Source organism: Pongo abelii, chromosome 22 (assembly GCF_028885655.2).
Source record: "Pongo abelii isolate AG06213 chromosome 22, NHGRI_mPonAbe1-v2.0_pri, whole genome shotgun sequence".
Classification (NCBI taxonomy): Eukaryota; Metazoa; Chordata; class Mammalia; order Primates; family Hominidae; genus Pongo; species Pongo abelii.
This window is the reverse complement of record NC_072007.2, coordinates 52300462-52321611: the sequence shown is the minus strand read 5'-3', so window position 1 is coordinate 52321611 and position 21150 is coordinate 52300462. Positions and strand designations below refer to the sequence as shown.

Here is a 21150-nt window from a genome sequence, read left to right as displayed (position 1 = left end):
CTTCTTCTAAAGTGGGGCTGCTCTCTCTTCATTTTCAGCCTGTGTTTATATGTTACCTGTGTTGCTGTATGATGTTTATGGCTCTGTCTGCATTTTATTATCAAGTTAGGTGTGTGGGTACCATTTAGCAGACAGCAAGGAGGGGACGCCTGTGTGGCCCTAGATGGAGGAGAGTGTTGCCAGCCCCTTCACCCCACCTCTTACGTATCCCTGTGACAGCTGGGGTATTTGTGTGTTTAACATTTTAATCATTTTTTATGTACACTTTTGCAACAAGCTTTCTCTATGTAGATCACCGTAATTTTGAGACTTCTCCAGGTTGGTTTTGTAGTTCTTTTCTTTGTAGTTCATTTTGCTTCAACTATAATTCAGGATTCCAGATGAACCTGAGCTCACTTACCCATCTCCTGTTGCTGGATAATGAAATTATTTTCTCTTTTTTGAAAGTACAGGTTGAGTATCCCTTATCTGAAATTCTTGGGGTCAGGAGTGTTTCGGGTATCAGATCTTTTTTTGGATTTTTGAATATTTGTATTATTTTTTCACTAGTCAAGCATCTCGAATCCAAAATACTCCAGTGAGCATTTCCTCTGAGCATCACATTGGCACTCAAAAAGTTTTGGATTTTGGAGCATTTCAGATTGGGGATGTTCGGATTCGGGATGCTCAGTCCGCACAGACAGGGCTGCAGCGATTGTGTCTGTTCACCGCCTCCTGACTCCTCAGACAAGCACCGGAGGATCCCAAGGGCAGGCATGAGCCTGGCGGGTCACTGGTGTGCATACTTCAGCTTGACCAAGTATTCCTGAGTCAGTCAGCAAAGTGCTGTTCCCGGTTTTCTCTGCCCCAGCAGCATAGGAGAGCTCTCCTTCCTGCATACGTCTGTCAGTACTGGAGCCACACTGTTAGATAATCCTTGTAATTAATGTGAGGAAGTCACTGGAAAGTACTGGGGTTGCAGGAGGAAGCCCATGGCAGCGGTGTGGGATGTTGAGACTGGCACAGCCTGGAGAGCTGGGAGGGCCCTGCGGCAGGTGGTCCAGTGCCCATTTTACACTCTGGGGAGCTGAGATGCAGAGAGCCGTGGGCCTGCCCTCCTGGAGCCCGCCGCTTTGGAAGTGTCTTCCCAGGCGGTGAGCACCCTCTCTATTTGTGGCAAATAGAGACTCAATCCCTTTGTGGCTGGGTGGTTTCTGTATGGTGTTTTTGATACTTTCCCAGTTCAGAGACGACTGGAATGTTCAGGGCTGGTCTGGACAGGGAGTGGAGGAAGCGGGGCTGTGGAAATAGCAAGACTCCATCTTTAAAAAAACTTCATATTGCCAGAAAAGTGGCCTTAGACAGTAGATAATTCAATTGTAATCCTTTTAATAAATAAAATTCCAGAAATGGACATGACAAAAATAGTACATGTAAATTAAAAGTGAAAAACAGCATCGTATTTGCACGACCATGACCATAGCAGCATTTTTCATAACTGCTGAAATGTGGAAGGAACCCAAGGGCCCACTGATGGGCAAATAGATCAAGAAACTGTGGCTCGTCCACGCGGTGGAATAGAATTCAGCCATAGAAAGTGAGGACACTCTAGGCCGGGTGCCGTGGCTCGCGCTTATAATCCCAGCACTTTGGGAGGCCAAGGTGGGCGGATCATGAGGTCAGGAGTTCGAGACCAGCCTTGCCAACATGGTGAAACCCCATCTCTACTAAATATACAAAAAAAATTGGCCAGGTGTGTGGGCGTGCGCCTGTAATCCCAGCTACTTAGGAGGCTGAGGCAGGAGAATCGCTTGAACCCGGGAGGCGGAGGTTGCAGTGAGCCGAGATCACGCCACTGCACTCCAGCTTGGGTGACAAAGTGAGACTCCATCTCAAAAAAAAAAAAGAGAGAGAAAAGAAAGGAAGGACCTTCTGACATAGGCTATAACATGAATGAACCTTGAGGACTTCATGCTCAGTGAAATAAGCCAGATGTGAAGGGACAGATGCTGTATGAGTCCACTTCTTAGCGGTCCCTAGAGTGGCCTGATTCAGACAGACAGAAAGTGGAATGGTGCATGCCAGGTGCTTGGGGAGGAAAGCGGGGAGTTAGTGCTTAGTGAGGACAGAGTTTCAGTTTGGGAAGATGCAAGTTCTGGAGGTGGATGGTGATGATGGTTGATACAACAAAGTGAATGGACTTAATGCCACTGAACTGTTCACTCAAAAATGGCTAAAATGGTCCATTTTATGTTATGTGTATTTTACCACAATAATTAAAAATATGGAAGGGTATAGAGATTTAAGTTTTCATTATTTCACATACAAGCTTTGTTTAATTTGTTTACCCTTCCTTTACCTGAGGTATGATTTGTCAATCCTTGTCAGGTGTCAATGACTTTATTTTGTTTTTAAAATTTATTTTTTTAATTGACAAAAATTGTACATATTTGTGGTATGCATCACGATGTTTGTATATATATATATACACACACACGTGGAATGGCTAAATCTAACATATAGATGATGTCATATATTTACCATTTTGTGTGGTTAGAAATTTAAAATCTACTCTTTTAGCAATTTTCTGGTATATAATGTATTTTTATTAACTTTAGTCACCATGGTATGCAATAGATCTCTTGAACGTATTCCTTCTAAATGAAATTTGATATCCTTTAACCAATACCTCCCCGATGTCCCCAACTCCCTAGCTCCTGCTAACCACCATTCTGCTCTTGGTTTCTTTGAGTTTAACTTTTTAAGATTCTACTTATAAGTGAGATCACGTGGAATTTGTCTTTCTGTGCTTGATTTATTTCCCTTAACATAATGTCCTCCAGGTTTATTCATATTGTTGCAAATGACAGGATTTTCTTTATTTTTAAGGCTAATATTCCATTGTGTATATCTGCCACATTTTCTTTATCCATTCTTCTGTTGATGGACACTTAGGTTGATTCCATCTCTTGGCTGTTTTGAATAATGCTCCAGGTATCTTTTCCACATACTGATTTTAATTTCCTTTGGATCTATAATGGACCCTTGAACAGCATAAGGGTTATGGGCACTGACCCCTTGTGCCATCAAAAATCCATATATAACTTTTGACTCCACAGAAACTTAACTATTAATAGCCTACTGTTGACCAGAAGTCTTACTGATAACCTAGTCAATTGACATATATTTTGTGTGTTATCTGTATTATATACTCTATTCTTACAATGAAGTAAGCTAGAGAAAAATGTTGTGAAGGTGGCTTATGCCTGTAATCCCGGCACTTTGGGAGGCTGAGGCGGGTGGATCACGAGGTCAGGAGTTCAAGACCAGCCTGGCCAACTTAGTGAAACCCTGTCTCTACTAAAAATACAAAAAAATTAGCCGGGCATGGTGACGGGTACCTGTAATCCCAGCTACTCAGGAGGCTGAGGCAGAGAATTGCTTGACCCTGGGAGGCGGAGGTTGCAGTGAGCTGAGATCACGCCACTGCGCTCTAGCCTGGGTGACAGAGTGAGATGCCATCTAAAAAAAAAAAAAGCGCTGGATGCGGTGGCTCACGCCTGTAATCCCAGCACTTTGGGAGGGTGAGGCAGGTGGATCACGAGGTCAGGAGTTCAAGACCAGCCCGGCTAACATGGTGAAACCCCATCTCTACTAAAAATACAAAAATTAGCCAGGCATGGTGGTGCATGCCTGTAATCCCAGCTACTTGGGAGGCTGAGGCAGGAGAATCGCTTGAACCCAGGAGGTGGATGTTGCAGTGAGCCAAGACCGCACCATTGCACTCCAGCCTGGCAACAGAGCGAGACTCTGTCTCAAAAAAAAAGAAAAGAAAATTATATGGAAGAAAAAAATCTATTTACCATTCATTAAGTGGAAGTGGATCATTATAAAAGTCTTCATCCTCATCGTCTTCACGTTGAGTAGGCTGAGGAGGAGAGAGAGGAGGGGTTGGTCATGCTGTAGCAGGGGTGGCAGAGGTGGGAGAAAATCTACGTATTAGTGGACCTGTGCAGTTGAAACCCATGTTGTTCAAGGGTCAACAGTATACCCAGTAGTGGAATTGCTGGATCATATGGTAGTTCTCTGTTTAATTTTTAAAGGAGCTTCCATATTGTTTTCTGTAATGGCCAGAATAATTTACATTGTCACCAATAGCATACAAGGGTTCCCTTTTCTCCACATCCTTACCAGCACTTGTTATTGCTCATATTTTTGCTAATAGCCATTCTCACAGGTTTGACGTGATAGCTCCTTGTGGCTTTGATTTGCATTTCCCTGATGATTAGTGATGTTGAGCCCTTTTTCATAGACCTGTTGGCCATCTGTATGTCTCCTTTTGAGAACCATCTATTCAGATCCTTTTCCCATTTTTTAATTGGGTTATTTGTTTTCCTGCTGTTGAGTTACTTGAGTTGTTTATTTATTTTGGATATTAACCGCTTATCAAATAAATGGCTTGTAAATATGTGATTCCATTATGTAGGTTGTCTCTTCACTCCGTTGATGGTTCCTTGGCAGAGTTTTTAGTTTTGATGCAATCCCATTTGTCTGTTTTTGTTTTTATTGCCTGTGTTTTGGGGATCATACCAAAAAAAAAAAATAATTGCCCAATCTAGTGTCTTAAAGTTTTCCTTCTATGTTTTTTTCTGGTAGTTTTATAGTTTCTGGTCTCACATTTAAGTTTTTTCATGCATTTTGAGTTGATTTTTGTATATGTGTGAGATAAGGGTCTAACTTCATTCTTCTGCACGTGGGTAGCCAGTTTTCCCAACACCATTCAAGGTGTCAGGACTTTTTTTTTGAGACAGAGTCTTGCTCTGTTACCCAGGCTGGAGTGCAGTGGCATGACCTTGGCTTACTGCAAACCTCTGCCTCCCAGGTTCAAGTGATTCTCCTGCCTCAGCCTCCCGAGTAGCTGGAATTACGGGTGTGCACCACCACACCCCGTGAATTTTTGTATTTTTAGTAGAGACGGGGTTTCACCATGTTGGCCAGGCTGATCCACATGATCCACCCACCTCGGCCTCCCAAAGTGCTGGGATTACAGGCATGAGCTACCGCACCCGGCCCTCAGTGTCAGGACTTTTCTAGCTGTGGAGGTCAGGCTTCAGCAAGCACAGACGGGCATGCTGCAATTTGCAGATACTCGCACACTCTGGCAAGTTCAGACCTCAGGCTGCCATGGTTCCATTCTGTCTCAAACATAGGAATTCTGCTATTATCATAAAATCAATACAAGTTCATTGATGAAAACTTGAAAGACACAGAAGAATATAAAAACACACGGTAGTTGCGTGAACTGGTGATTAGCTCTGTTCATGTGTTGGTGTGCATTGCCAGTCTTTTGCTTCTGCATTTATTTTTTGCTACAATTTACACTATATTCCATTTATATTCTTTCCCCCATGTTACTAAAATTCCTCAAAAATTCTAATGAATGAACGCATAAGAGTCAAGGCTGGCTGGCGCAGTGGCTCATACCTGTAATCCCAGCACTTTGGAAGGCCAGGGCAGGTGGATCACGAGGTCAGGAGTTCGAGACCAGCTTGGCCAACATGGTGAAACCCTGTCTCTACTAAAAATACAAAAATTAGCCGGGCGTGGTGGTGCACGCCTGTAATCCCATCTACTCGGGAGGCTGAGGCAGGAGAATTGCTTGAACCTGGGAGGTGGAGGTTGCAGTGAGCCGAGATCATGCCACTGCACTTCAGCCTGAGCGACAAAGCCAGACTCTACTCGGGAAAAACAGAAAAAAAAAAACGAGTCAAGGCTGTGAAGCAGCAGCTGTGTTGTCCTGGTTAGGAGCAGGGTTCCTTGCTCCATTTTTTCACTTCCTCTGTGTGGCTCGGCTTCTCACCTGTAAAGATAGAGGATACTATCCACCCCCTAGACAGGCTGTGAGGATGGTACAGCACATGGAGCAATGCCAAGCCTGTGCAGGGCTCAATATTTTCGCCTACCTCTGTTGTTATTTCTGCTCATGTGTTTATTTCCTCACTGTTCCTAGAAGTAGAAGAGTAGAGGTACTTGAGAAGGAGTACGTGCATTTTTAAGGCTCTTGATACACATTGTCAGAAAGGCAACCTTAGGAAGTGGACTAGCACATGTTTAAGGATCTTGATACATATTGTCAGAAAAGCAGCCTTAGGAAGTGGACTGTTTTTTATTTTTTGAGACAGTATTTCACTCTGTCGCCTAGGCTGGAGTGTACTAGCACAGACACTGCTCACTGCAGCCTCCACCTCCTGGGCTCAACAGTCCTCCTGCCTCAGCCTCCTGAGTAGCTGGGACTACAGACATGCAGCACCATGCCTGGCTAGTTTTTTTATTTTTTCTATACAGATGGGGTCTCACTTTGTAGCCCAGGTTGGTCTTGAACTCTTGGGCTCAAGTAATCTGTCGTCTTCTGCCTTCCAAAGTGCTGAGATTATAGGTGTGAGCCACCTCACGCAGTGAAAGTGGATGATTAAATTGTATTTGTTTTGATATAATTACAGAAATAGTTCATGCTCATTAAAAAGTTAAAAACGTCTAAACTTTTTTTTTTTTTTTTTAACCATCTACCTCCTGCTGCCGCCTGCTGGGATGGGGCTGCTGTTAACAGTGTTCTTGGAAGCTTTTTCCTGCTGGAGGAAAAGCACACACATGGACTCTTGTTTTGTTTTGCAACAATTTTCCGCGTAGCTCTTGACTTTTATGTTTTTGTGGCCAAATGAGGAAAGGAGCCCTTGCCACTGCTTTGTCATGGCTGTGGCTTGCACTGTCCTTTGAGGTGGAGTGAGCCCACCAGTTGGGTAGACGGGTTCCCTCCCTTCCCCTCCCCTTTCATGGGGCTGTGAGTGTGGGAGGAGGAGCCTGGTCGCTCTTGCCAGCCTGGATCCTATGCATGCCCACAAGGAGGAAGCCCTGTTGGGATCTGCCCGGGCTCCTGGGAAGGGTCAGTGGGGAGTAGAGCACCCTCGGGTGCTTGGATTCTGTACGTGGCCTTTTCCATTCTTGGATGAGCATCTTGGCCAAACATGACACATTTTTAGGGCACTGTTTTTTGCAAAGGCATCCAGCCAGCTTAATCTCTTGTAAAATGTCCAGGGTGAGACACTGCTTAACGTTTGTGCGTTAAATGAAAATGATAAGACACTAAGTCCTCTTTTTGCTAATACTCTTGTGTGAGTTCAGCCTTAGAACTGCCGTGTAGGGCAGCGGGTTCACAATGGTGCTTTTCTTCTCTGGTATCTAAGCCACACACCCCCATGGTCTCCAAATTTACACCGAATTCCATGTCTGCACCGCCTCGTGTTCCTCAGCTGGGCATAATTCTTGAGAAGGGAAAAAAAACTGTAACAGAACTTGAGGACCTGTGACAAATAAGAGGTAGAAAAGAAACAGGAACTTCTCATTCCAGGGCATCGCCCCTCCCTTTCAAAGCTCACACTGTGGTGTTAGGTTGCCTCTTCCTATCTTTCTAACTCAGCCTTGAGAAGGGACATGTGGTTGGCATTTGAGCCAAGACAGGGACAAGGCTGCCGGAACCCAGCCTGTCTGTTATGTAATGCCATCTCTGATCGGAAGGATAAGGCCGAGGATCGGCTGGCCTGAGCTCCCCACTTCCTCTCCGCCGACAAACCCCTGACTGGTGTTCCATCTGGAGACTCCTTGTGGGTCCCTCTCCCAGTGGAACCGGCTGCGCTGCCCACTGGATGCCTTTTTTTTTTGGACTTTCTCCTGCCACCCCTGAAGGCCTCTGTGTATCCAAGTCATCACCTTTGCAAATATCTGCTTCATCTGCAAAACCCTCTCTGCATAGTCTACGCAGAGTACAGTCTTCCAGAGCTTGGAGCAGCTTGAGTCATCCCGCAGGACCAACGATAGATAAGTGCAGAGTTCACACCTGGCCCAGCCGCAGCTGCGGCGAGGAGCGGTCTCGACTATGTTTACTCACGACACTTTGGACACCAAATGTGTGGAGGTTTTTCTCACACCAACTATCAGTTCTTCAACTCTGGTGCCAACTGGGTATCCTACAGTTCAACTCCATTCTGACATTACTCAGACTTAACACAGATCCCACAGGCCCAGGGCTGGGTCCCACAAGACGGCCCCCACTTCAGACACCAGGCATAAGCTCCGGGTTGCCCCCGTTCTTCTGACTGTCTGTAGATGGGAGATTTCCGCACCCCACCCCGCTGAGGTTCACATATCTCACTAGAGCGGCTCCCAGCACAGAACTCAGGAAAACAGTTTACTAACTATTACTAGTTTATTGTGAAGGATATGACTCAGGATCGGCCACGTCGAAGGGATGCTTAGGCGGGCGGAGGGGGAGGGCAGGGACTCCAGCAGCTTCATGCCCTGCCTGGGCGAGCCACCCGCCCGGCACCTTGGTGTATTCACCACCTTGGAAGCTCCCCAAACCTATCCTTTCAGGGTTTTTATGGAGGCTTCATTCACTAGGCATGATTGATTACATCATTGGCCATAGGTGATTGAATGCAACCTCTAGCCCCTCTGCCCTCCCTGGAGGTGGGGTGGTGGGATGCTGGAGGTGGGGTGGTGGGATGCTGGAGGTGGGGTGGTGGGATGCTGGAGGTGGGGCTCAAAGTTTCTCAAGTGACCAGCCCCCATCCTGGTGCTATCTGGGGTCCCCCCCAACAGCCCTCTTGTTAGCATATAAAAGACACTTGGCCAGGCATGGTGGCTCACGCCTGTAATCCCAGCACTTTGGGCGGCCGAGGCAGGTGGATCACGAGGTCAGGGGATCAAGACCATCCTGGCCAACATGGTAAAACCCCGTCTCTACTAAAATACAAAAAATTAGCTGGGCGTGGTGGCATGCGCCTGTAGTCCCAGCTACTCGGGAGGCTGAGGCAGGGGAATTGCTTGAATCTGGGAAGCAGAGGTTGCAGTGAGCTGAGATTGCACCACTGCACTCCAGCCTGGCGACAGAGCAAGACTCCGTTTCAAAAAAAAAAAAAAAAAAAAAAAAAAAAAAGACACTCTTCTCAAAAGACGCTCTTATCTCTCGGGAGATTCCAAGGTTTTTAAGAGCTTTGTGCCAGGCATCAGGAACAAAGACCAAACACATATCACAGGCAGCAGGCCCTGCAGGGCTATGGCATTTTCCTAAGGGAATTCTCCTGGGTGCCTGCCTTGCAGGGTATCTGCTCAGACCGGGTGTGGAAGCACGCTCCTGCCCACAGCCGCTGTGAGCAGGCTCCAGTGAGGGCTGGCTTGGAGGCAGCAAAGCATGGCCTTTAAACTTTTCTCCAGGGGCTCTCTCTGCATTCTCTTCTAGTCCCAACATGCACCGAATGCATTTATTTCTCCTAGACTCTAATTACCTTCTTACACAACAGCAACAAGTTTCTACCTATGTTGTCTTTCCTCATGTCTTGGGAGAGGTTTGCTCCAGAATGTTTGACCTAGAAGGAGGAAATTCTTATTTCCATATCTCAAGCCACCTGAGAGCCAGCCCTTCCCCTGCAGGGTCAGCCACAGCTCTTCCCTGGCACGTGGGGGTTCAGAAGCTTTTCATGGCCGCTTCCCTGGGGGTCTGAGGTCCACACATCAGTAAAAAGATGAATGTGAATCAGGGCTTAGGAATTGTGCTGTGAAAGGTCGCTCACTGAAAAAGAGTTGCATTTCTTTTAGGAAATATTGTAACCGAATACTCTCATTTTCTTTCTTTCTTTCTTTCTTTTTTTTTTTGTTTTGAAACAGAATCTCACTCTCTCGCCCAGGCTGGAGTGCAGTGGTGCAATCTTGGCTTACTGCAACCTCCGCCTCCCGGGTTCAAGTGATTCTCCTGACAGCCTCCTGAGTAGCTGGGACTATAGGCACGTGTCACCACGCCCGGCTAATTTGTTGTATTTTTAGTAGAGATGGAGTTTCACCATGTTAGCCAGGATGGTCTTGATCTCCTGACCTCTTGATCTGCCCACCTCGGCCTCCCAAAGTGCTAGGATAACAGGTGTGAGCTACTGTGCCCGGCCCTGAATACCCCCATTTTCTAAGAAAAAGAGTATGAGTTATTGTTGGTTTATTATTATTTTTTTCTCTTTTCTTTCTGCACTTCCCCCTGCTCCCCACTTTTTACTTAGCCCTTTAGAAATGCAATTATAGCCTCTTACCTCTCTTTCACCAGACACTGCCTACCAGGAAAGCTCACCTAACCATGTGCTCACGAGCTCCAGAATGAAACCCTCACCCACCAGGAGGTTGCCTGGAGAGAGAACAGTCGATTTACAACCCAGAGTGTGCCCATGATGAAACTCTGTCCCACCGGAAGAGTTTTGGCTATTACAACCTAGTCCTGCCCACTAAGGCACCACTGGTCACCAGCTTGGACACTCAGTAGATAAGGCGCCAAAGCAAGTTATGTGAACCCTCACCTGCTCACTTCCTCCCTTTCAAGACATTCATGCCAAGCCCCCTTTTGAAAGTGCCTGCTTTCTGCCCCAAAAGCAAAGTGGTACCCTTAAGGCAGAAGCCTGTTCCTCCCCTAAGCTAAGCTTTGGAATGCAAAGTCACTGTCTTTATACCAGACCTGCTCTTGTTCATCATACTCTGCTAGCAGCTACTGCCTGACTTTTGATTACAGTACAGTAACTGTGGCTTTCAACTTAACTTTCATTTGGAAAACTTGCTGATGAGGGCAGGAGCTGAGCTGGACACTTGGTGATCTTTGGAGACTTGAGTGATATCGCCTGGCAGGGTGTGGAGCCAGGAGTCCTGGACATGCTTTAGTTGTCTGTTTTCAGTTTCATTTCTAAATAAATGGAGGCTCCCAATGGTATAACCATCAGCTGGAACTGAAAGTTTTAAGTAAAAGTTATAACCCACCTAGCCTGGGGAAAGGCCCATCTCAGAAGCCAGGGAGACCCTGATTGGATCTGGGCTTGTTTGGGGCACTTCGTTCTTTCTCTGAGCCACAGGTTCTGTGTCTGTTGTGTAGAGGCCCCTCCCTCGCAGGGCTGTGGGAAGCAGGGCAGGCCTGTGCCCGTGCAGTACCCTGCATGGCACCTGCCATGTTGTGGCATGTGATGTCATCAGGTGTGACCAGGCCCTGGGTATAGAGCTTGTATCCATTCTCATGAGAGCTCACAACACTCCTGTGTCAGAAGCATCATCCCACTGTACAGAAGGAGAAACTGAGGCAGAGAGGTGCAGTTACTTGGCCAAGGTATGGAGCTACGACGCAGCAGAGGCTGGAGTGAACCTCATTTGGCCTCCAGAATCTAGCCCCATGTGGTCGAGGCTCCCCCCAAAAGAGGATAAACAGCACAGCTGCACAAAATAAACCATGCCGTTAGTGTGATTTTTTTTGCATTTTTATTACTTTTTTTTTTTTTTAACTTTTTAAATATTTTGTAGAGGTGGGATCTCACTATATTGCCCAGGCTCGTTTTGAACTCATGGACTCAAGTGATCCTCTCGCCTTGGCCTCCCAAAGCGCTGAGATTACAGGTGTGATATCACTTTTATTATTTCACTTAAGCTCATGCCCCCACCACATCCTCACCATAAAAAAGACAACAGAGATAGGGAAAAGAGAACTGGTCAGCACTATCACCCTTTGCATCTGTAAAACCACAGCTACAGACGGAACTGGACGATCGTGTGGAATTTCCCCCAGAACCTTATTCCGTATCCTCTCTAGGGGAAACCCATAGCTCGCCCTGGGTGTGTGTGGTGTGTTGTGTGCATGTGTGTTCTACCTGATGCTGAAATACGCCCTGAGAGCTGTGGGGTTGGGGGGTGGGGGGTGGTCCCCTGCCCTATCCATAAAACTCAGGGCTGCCTGTTTATTACGGGCACCATGATTTAAAATTGTCCACATTTGTCACTCTAGCTAGCTGTAAACAGGAAGCTCGGCTCAGTTGTCTTTTTTTTTTTTTTTTTTTGCTTTGCTTTGCATGATTTGAAATTCCAGGTATTCCATTAACCTGGAATTTATGCTAAAATGCTAACAGGTTGTGAAATTGTTTTGAATGAGGGTCTTTCCTAGGGCAGGTCGTGGAGGTTCCTCATTGGAGACCCCGTCCTCTGAGATCCAGGGCAGATGCTGCCCCTGAATGCGATTCCCACGAGGCCACCTGTTCGTCTGGATGATGGTGTATGGAATTCTGGGCCGAGCCAGCCTGCAGGTGCAGCCCGACTTTGGCCTGGAGGCAACAGAGTGAGATACCTGTGGTGGCCCCGAGGTTTCGTCGGTTGGTCGGAATACAGTGCATGGGGTGTAGGAGGTTGGTGTGGCCGAGTGGCCTGGCCCTGTCAGGAAGCACTAGCTGCCAGCCTGGAGAAGACCCACTTCCCTTCTGCCCTTCATGTTAAAGGAACTGTCTTGATTTTGTCTTTTAGTGTAAACTTGATGAAAGACAGCACATTCACAAACAGATCTTTCTGCTGTAGAATGCCCATGTTAAACTGTGTGATGCATTAGCAACACCTCCTTGCAGTGCAGCATTACTGAAAGGCTTCCTTGTTTAAAGTATGTAACAAGAAAAGGGAGGGAGAGTGTTGCTGGGGACGGGGTTGGAGTCAGGTTGGCGCAGGAGCCCCATGTGGTCGAGGCTTCCCCCAAAGAGGATAAACAGCAGCTCTTGAGGTTGGCCGCCATCTTGTTTCCAACCTTTTTCATCTCAGTCCCCTGCGAGAATTTCTTATAAAAATACATCTTTGGCCGGGAGCGGTGGCTCACACCTATAATCCCAGCAAATTGGGAGGCCAAGGTGGGTGGATCATGAGGTCAGGAGTTCGAGACCAGCCTGGCCAACATAGTGAAACCCCGTCACTACTAAAAATACAAAAATTAGCCAGGTGTGGTGGCACATGCCTGTAGTCTCAGCTACTCGGGAGGCTGAGGCAGGAGAATCACTTGAACCCAGGAGGCAGAGGTTGTGGTGAGCCGAGATCCCACCACCACACTCCAGCCTGGGCAACAGAGTGAGACTCTGTCTCAAAAAATAAATAAATAAATAAATAAATACATACATTTTTAAGCCGGGTGCGGTGGTCACGCCTGTAATGCCAGCACTTTGAGAGCCTGAGGCAGGCTGAGGTCAGGAGTTTGAGACCAGCCTGGCCAACACGGTGAAACCCTGTCTCTACTAAAAATACAGAAATTAGTTGGGCGTGGTGCGGCACACTCGTATTCCCAGCTACTTAGGAGGCTAAGGCAGGAGAATCGCTTAAACTCAGGAGGCGGAGGCTGCAGTGAGCCGAGATTGCACCACTACACTTCAGCTTAGGGGACAGAGTGAGACTCCATCTCAAAAATAAATAAATAAAAATACATCTTTAGCCGTTTATTTTGAATTAGTGGGCAAACAGGATTAAATGTTGTAGATGTTGGGATAATCTTTAGCTCTAATGGAGTTTCCTTTTTAAATTGAGTCCCAGTTCCAGAGTAGAAATAGTATTTTATATCCGGTTCATACTGTCTTAAAGAATATTTACAGAGGTGAGACTCGCTTGCAGAGTGGGGAAAGACATCTGACTAGGAAATCCAAATGATTACTGAAGGGTCTTTGCCTTCATTTTACTTGGAAGTTCTTTCCTTGGGTGTTACAGAATGTGATGAAAGTGAAAAGTATTCAAGTATATAAACCTTTTGGATATATTTTCTCAGCTGCATTGCTAGTTTCTTTGGAGATAAAAGTAATTACATGATTTCCAGTTCTCTAGAGTGTTCTAAGAGAAGGAGCCGAGGCAGCTGTACAGGAAGCTTAATTGAAAAGGAAAGTGAAAGGGCACAGTGAGATCTGAAGACTCAGGGGCTCTCTTGTTGGTGAACAGTAGCGAAATATGGAGTAACTGTGCCTGGAATTTTTTGGCCCCAAGTCTAAACAAAGGAATAGTTTCCAGATAAGCGCTATTTGCGTAGCTATGTGACTACGTGAGGTCAAGGTGTTGAGGCTGGAGAGAGCACCCAGAAGGTGAATGAAGGCCTCCGCGCTCAGCCTGCTCTTCAGCCTTCAGTCTTGTTTTCCCGTCCCCGTGGAGCTTCCATGGGCTGCCCAAGGCTCCCCGACCCAAACCCTCACCTGCCAACCATGAGTCCCCCCTTGGGCTTTCCACGTGGAGACCCTGACTTACCACGAATAGCTCCCCACTCCGAAAAACACTGTCGCTTATACAGACAGGAAGCTGTTTATTTGGAATACGAAGTTCACCCTTCTGTTGCTTGATTTTCAAATGCTTTATGTAAATAATCTTTGCTTGTTTTGGGAAAAAAAAAAATCTCAAAAAAATGCGGGTTGGGGGATGGTTGGTTGTTGTCGAGGGAGCTCCCTCCTGCGGATGCAGACCTGGGCTCTGTGGAGTTCTGTCCTGGGGCTGGGGGTTCACTCCTGTCCTCTGAGGAGTTCACTGTCACTGCCGCCCGTGCTAGATAATTGCTTCTATTTAACTTTTTAAAATCCCGTATTAATAGCAGACTGTTTCAGAGGGAAACACTCAGGGCCCAGTCTGTCAGTTCAATAGAACTGGAATTCCCCGAAGAGCTCACTTGGAAAGTTAAGAAGAGGCTGTCATGACCATGGCTGATTGGGGGAGGGAGACTCTAGGGTCAAGATCAGGGTCTCTACCCACTCATGGGTATTTAGGTAGATGTTAACCCTTGACATCTGGCCACTTAGGAAGGCTAACTAGAGAGGAGGAGCTGCTTACCTGTGTCAGGTGATCCTGACTTCTGCTGTGATGCGAGGAACCCCTCTCAGCCCGTGGGAGCCTGCCACTGTCGGCATGGGTTGGGAGAATTTAATCCCTATTGTGGATAACACCGTAATACGCTAAAAGAAGATTACTTGTTTTTAAAATCTCCTCTCCATTTTGTCCCCGTCCATTTGGCAAATGGGGCATTATTTGTTAGGGTGGCAGAGGCAGGGGCTGGCACTGGAAGAGGACTTGGCCCTAGTGGTTATCCCTCCAAGTGGAGCAGGAGCAGTATTTTGTTTGGCCATGTAAAAATTTGAGGCAGGTTCAGAATGTTTCTTTCTGCTGGAATGCAATGGCACAATCACGGCTCACTGCAGCCTCAAACCCTTGGGCTCAAGTGATCCTCTCACTTTACCCTTCTGAGTAGCTGGGACTACAGGTGCACACCACCATACTTGGCTAATTTTTTTTTTTTTAAGAGATGGAGTCTTGCTATGTTGCCCAGGCTAGTCTTGAACTCCTGGACTCAAGCAGTCCTCCTGCCTCAGCCTCTCAAAGCACTGGGATTACAGGCGTGAGCCAACACACTCGGCCTAAATTGTTTCTTTAAAGAACTTTTCTAGCCGAATTCTGAGGGGAGGCTAAGAAAGGCTTGGTCTGCCCTCTAGGTTTTATTTAGAGGGTAGGGAAGCCCTAGGGCTGGGGAAGACACGCCAGGGTGTCACCATGAAAAGACATCACACATTCTGTCCTAGAGTAGAATGTAGAGATTACACTACCTTAGTGATGGGGCTTGAGTGATTACTTATAAGCTTTGGAGTCCTGCATTCTAGAAGTTTTAAAGTCCTTTTATCTATTTACTTATTTGCTTGCTTTTAATCAAGTGCTTGGTTCTCTATGTATCAGGGAATGGGTGGTGGGAAGCTTTCTGCAGAACTGGATATGAAGGGAAATGAAATTCTTTCTTGCTGGGGTTGAGGCTCTAAGTCTGTTTTCTTGGTACAATGCTGATTAGCTTAGCAGAGAAGTCTCTGGAGGAAATCATGCAGTGCTCAGAGTCAGTGTCAGGTTTTTCAATTTATTTTTATTTTTTATTTTTTTACTTTAAGCAGTAAAAGGCATGGGCTGTTGAGACCAAGGACGGGGAATTTTCTCAGTGTCATGCCATTGGTGCGTGTAACTCATCTGGCTACAAAGCGTGTTCCTCCGAAAAGGACTGTTTATAGATCGTTTATTTTTAACATGAATAGACAACATTTCTTACACAAACATTTTTTTGTTCTGGCCCTTTGTGAACTCTGGAGATGATGGAAATATGTAATTAACTCATGTGAATCAGTCTTCTGAACGTGGTGTTATAAGAACCGGTAGAAAGAATTGCACGACTTTCTGCCAATATTGAGAGAAGGCAGGATTTTCTTTTTCTAGCTCTGTGGCATTGAGGTATTTGGTTGTGGATGTTGGATGTTGACCCCTGCCCGGGCCGTAGTGCCCAGGTTCTGTTTTTGTTCCAGAGTGGGGTGGGTCAGTGGTGGGAAGAGCTGGATCCAGGGCTTGGCTGCGGCCAGGAGGCAGCAGATGAGAAAGTACAGGGGAATGTCCTAGCCCTGAACTTGGGGGGAATAGCAGGTCCCGACTGAGTAATTATTTTGATAATCTTTCCATTTGGTATTTTAGATTCTGATAAATCCACCAGAGCATTAAAGAATTTTCTCTTCCTGTCCAGTGACTCCCTGAGGTGGAGTCAGTGGTTCTTTTGGGAATGAGGAGGTCAGTCTGACTTACCCTCAGCTCCTGGTAGCTTTGCTTTTTGGCCAAACACTGGCCACCTACGGAACCCCCTTGTGCCTGCCCTGTGGTCCAGCCCAGTGTGCCCCTCGCCTCTCCTCTCCTCCTGGCCAGTGCACACCTGGCACCTGGCCTGGTAATTATCCTACACGTGTCTGCTTGGCCCTCTGCCCCCGGGAGGGGAGCGGGGAGGGGTCTGACCTCTCATTCTAGATCAGCTTCTGTAGAGGAATCTGTGGCAGAAACTAGATCTCTCTCTGTGCCATGGTAGCTGTGAAAACCACCCCTCTTAATACTGTATGATTTATGATTTATGTCAGGAAACCACAGTTTGGTTTATTCCTGATGTTATTATCTTTCTCTGTCTGACAGGTTCTTGAACGAGCTCATTTTATAATTCTGGTTTTGGTACGGCTGCATAATTTTATAATTGTTTGATACTTTGTATGTTTTTCCAATTACTCCCACCTTTTTGAAAACCATGATAGCCTCGAAATTATTTAGGTGGAAGCAACCCCTTGTGTTCTGGGTAATTTAAGAAAACTTTTTTTACTTGTAACATCTATAACTTTCTCTTTAAGACTCATTTTTAGCAAAAGAAGATGGCTAATGGCTTTGACTGTGTACAAATGTGGAAACATTTGGGGAATTAAAAATCAGCTATTGTGGAGAAATAGAACAAGATGATATTTAAAGAAAAAGACTTTGTTGGCCGGGCACGGTGGCTCATGCCTGTAATCCTAGCACTTTGGAAGGCCGAGGCGGGCGGATCACAAGGTGAGGAGATCGAGACCATCCTGGCTAATGGTGAAAGCCCGTCTCTACTAAAAATACAAAAAATTAGCCGGGAGTGGTAGCACGCACCTGTAATCCCAGCCACTCAGGAGTTTGAGGCAGGAGAGTCGCGTGAACCCGGGAGGTGGAGGTTGCAGTGAGCTGAGATTGTGCCACTGCACTCCAACCTGGGCGACAGAGTGAAACTCCGTCTCCAAAAAAAAGGAAAAAGACTGTATTATATGTGGAAAGTTCATGATAACTAGATTTGGTCAAGACTTTAGCTCCTAAGAAAGTCATCAGGAAGCAAAGATTTAAAACATTGTTTCTGGTTTTCAAACTATATTATAGAAAAGATTTTAATCTGAATATTTATCCAACTTTGAAACTCTAAATTTGTATCCTTGCTAACGTATAAAGTCCAGATTATTTTGATATAAACGTGCGTAGGCCAGGCCTGGTGGCTCACACCTGTAATCCCAACACTTTGGGAGGCTGAGGTGGGTAGATCAGCTGAGGCCAGGAGTTCGAGACCAGCCTGGCCAACATGGTGAAACTTTGTCTCTACTAAAAATACAAAAATTAGCTGGCCCATGGTGGCACGCACCTGTCATCCCAGGTACTTGGGAGGCTGAGGTGGGAGAATCGCTTGAACCAGGGAGGCAGAGGTTGCAGTGAGCCGAGATTGCTCCACTGCACTTCAGCCTGGGTGACAGAGTGAGACTCCATCTCAAAAAAAGAAAAAAAAAAAAAAAGATGCCTATGGCAGCTGAGCGCAGTGGCGCATGCCTGCAATCCCAGCATTTTGGGAGGCCGAGGTGGGAAGAGCTCAGGAGTTCAAAACCAGCCTCAGTAATACAGGTAGAGCCCATCTTTACAAAAAAGACAAAAACAAAAATTAGGTGGGTGTCGGGGCACACCCCTGTAGTTTCATGTACTCAGGAGGCTGAGGTGGGAGATCGCCTGAGCTGGGGAGGTGGAGGTTGCAGTGAGCTGAGATCGCGCCACTGCACTCCAGCCTGGGTGACAGAGTGAGACCTTGTCTCAAAAAAAAAAAAAAAGAAGATGCATATGTACATGCTGTCCTTTGTTTTGGATACAGTTTTCTCCCTTACGTGTGCCTCCTCCAGGTGGTGGTCTGTCACGTGGTGGGCCAGGCTATTCAGTTCTTGGTCAGCGAGACGCCTGCCTCGGGTGCTGGATGCCGGCTGTACGACGTGCGGCTCTCCCCATTCCATTTACAGGTAAAGATGTGTAGACTTTGCAAGTTATGAGACCTGTCACAGTTCTCAGAAATGTGAAGAGTGAGCATGGTGTGAGTCACAGGGCTGTAACATTCATGTTTTTATTAATTATCATTCATGTCATAATTTTCAAACTGTAACCTTCCATATAGGATTTTATATGTAGGAAATGATCACACACACTACACATTACACACACACACATACATTTATAATAAACTCAGGGGTTGCCTCTTTCGGGCATTTGAATGAGGCAGGGTGTTGTTGACGGATATGATAAGGCAGGTGGCATCTGAGAGGAGAAAAGTGGTTCTGGTTCCGAATCTAGTGCTGGTTGCAGCTTGGAAACACAGCTGAGCGGCTGCGGTGGGGCATTCCTCTTTTCAGTTTTTGACAAAGTTGATTTAAAAAGAACCGCCTTATTATTTTTGTAAGTTAAAAAATTAGTATTACCATTATTCCATGTTTTCATAGTAGACTTATAATAATAAAGACATATATATAATTATACACATCTCTATAATTTTACAGAGAGAGACTTATGGATCTCTAATAACTACAGTAAGCCCAGTGAGACTTTGGTTGCCCAAATCATCAGAGAGCTGTGCGTCTCTCACATCCAGCCAGATATTCACTGGAGTTCCTCTTTAGCTGGTATTTAAAAATTGCAGATGTCTGGGCTTGTTTCAAGGGTCACTGCCAGTTCAATGCCCTGTTTCATCTCCCGTGTCATTGGACTTGACTCCTAATTTGGGAGATGAGCTCAAGTCATGCAGAATTCCCAATCACAAGGGAAGATGACATCCCATATGCTTTTCTTACAAAGGCATGGTTTTAAATAGCCGGCACTAACAAGATTTCCCAGCTACCTAAGTGGCTTTTTTCTGAAATCCACCCCCCTAGTTCCTCAGCCCCACTCCAGCAGTACCCCCTTTGAGGGAATTGAAGAGGTGAAGAGTTGGCATCGTGGATTCGTGAGGCGTTAATCTCTCCTACATCCCTCAGATGTTTTGGACAGTGTGATTAGAAAATAACCTGCAAAGTCTGGATCATACTTACCCAACATTTGATCCATGTTTTGGAACTGAATGAGACCAGAGAGGATCACAACCACAAATGAAGAAATGTCATTTCTGACATTGTGTTTATTATATCAAAGCGTTCATGCCATTTTAAGCAGCTCGCACAGAAGGAACACAATTGTATCTTTGATCTGTTAACACAGTTAGAAACCAATATGTGGATTACCTCTCAGCGCAGAGGCAGCTGCTAGAGATGGGTAAATAATTGAGGCTAGCGGCAGGAGGCGTTCCCGCTTCTCTGATGTTCCTCCAACCAGAGATGCAACAGTGGTCTCCATCGACTCAGCCGTCTGTGTCAAAACAATTAAAGTGCACTTTTCCACTAGAATTACCTAATTTTTTCCTAGAATTACCAGACAAGGAAGGCAGGTTGGAGACGGTTATGAAGTAGAAGTCATTGTTTTTCTCTTACCCTGCTTCTAGCATGAGGTGAGAGTCCACGTACTCAGATAGTCTGAAGTCGTTCTTCCCTTTTGTTTAGGAGTGGGGAAGGAATGGAGATCTGCAAAGTTAAGATTTTTGCTTTGGGCCGGGCGCGGTGGCTCACGCCTGGAATCCCAGCACTTTGGGAGGCCAAGGCGGGTGGATCACGAGGTCAGAAGATCGAGGCCATCCTGGCTAACGCGGTGAAACCCCGTCCCTACTAAAAATACAAAAAAATTAGCCGGGCGTGGTGGCGGGCACCTGTAGTCCCAGCTACTCGGGAGGCTGAGGCAGGAGAATGGCATGAACCCAGGAGGTGGAGCTTGCAGTGAGCCGAGATCGCGCCACTGCACTCCAGCCTGGGCGACACAGCAAGACTCCATCTCAAAAAAAAAAAAAAAAAAAAAAAAAAAAAAAAAAGATTTTTGCTTTGGACGGAGCATCTAGCTGAAGAATAAAGGATGCAATATTAGCTTTCTATGGCTGTGGATACAAATGACCCTGAACAGTTTAAAACAGCACAGATTGGTGATGCCATCGTGAAGGAGGCCAGGTGTCCGGCCAGGCCCAAATCCAGGAGCTGTCAGGGCTGCGCCTGCCTTAGCGACAGTCACAGGGGAGTCTGTTCATTGCTTTTGGGGTTGTTGGTAGAATTTCATTCCGTGGGATTACGGGACTGAGTTCCATTTTCTTGTGGCTGTCAGTGGAGGGCCATTTCTGGCTCCTTGAGGCACCCCATTTTTCAGCTCAGGGTGCCTTCCTCCACCTCCACACCTGCAGGGATGCCTGCAGTCCTTGTCACATGCCCTGGCCCCTCTTCTCCCGTGCTCCCCCACTCTTCAGGACTCACGTGTTTCCACTGGGCTCTTCGGAAGGACCCAGGGTCATCTCCCCATCTTGAGGTCCTTCCCCTGTCACACCTGCCAAGTCTCCTGTGCCCTGTAGGGTCTCACAGTCACAAGTTCCAGGGATTAGGGGGTGAACATCTTTGGGGGCCACTGTTCTGTCTCCCAAATGGACAGGGTGGGATGAGGCATCCTTAGAGATTGGAGTCCAGTTAGAGGCTGCTGTGACGGCCCCAGCAAGAGACAGTAAAGATGCCTATGTGCCGCACACAATCTTCAGGGCTGTGTGAGTGTGGAGCAGGGGAGCCCACGCCCAGGATTAGAATGAGGCGCCCTGGGCCCTTCTCTCACTCCTCT

General features: G+C 46.5%; 1 protein-coding gene across 1 annotated transcript in view; it reads left to right on the top strand.

The window, feature by feature from the left end:
- Positions 1 to 21150, top strand: part of C2CD2 (C2 calcium dependent domain containing 2) — a 69906-nt gene that overhangs the window by 13361 nt on the left and 35395 nt on the right. Inside the window, exon 3 of the mRNA XM_003779445.5 lies at positions 18330 to 18443. Within this exon, the coding sequence (XP_003779493.4) occupies positions 18330 to 18443 (114 nt within the window). The remainder of the gene's footprint in view (positions 1 to 18329; positions 18444 to 21150) is intronic.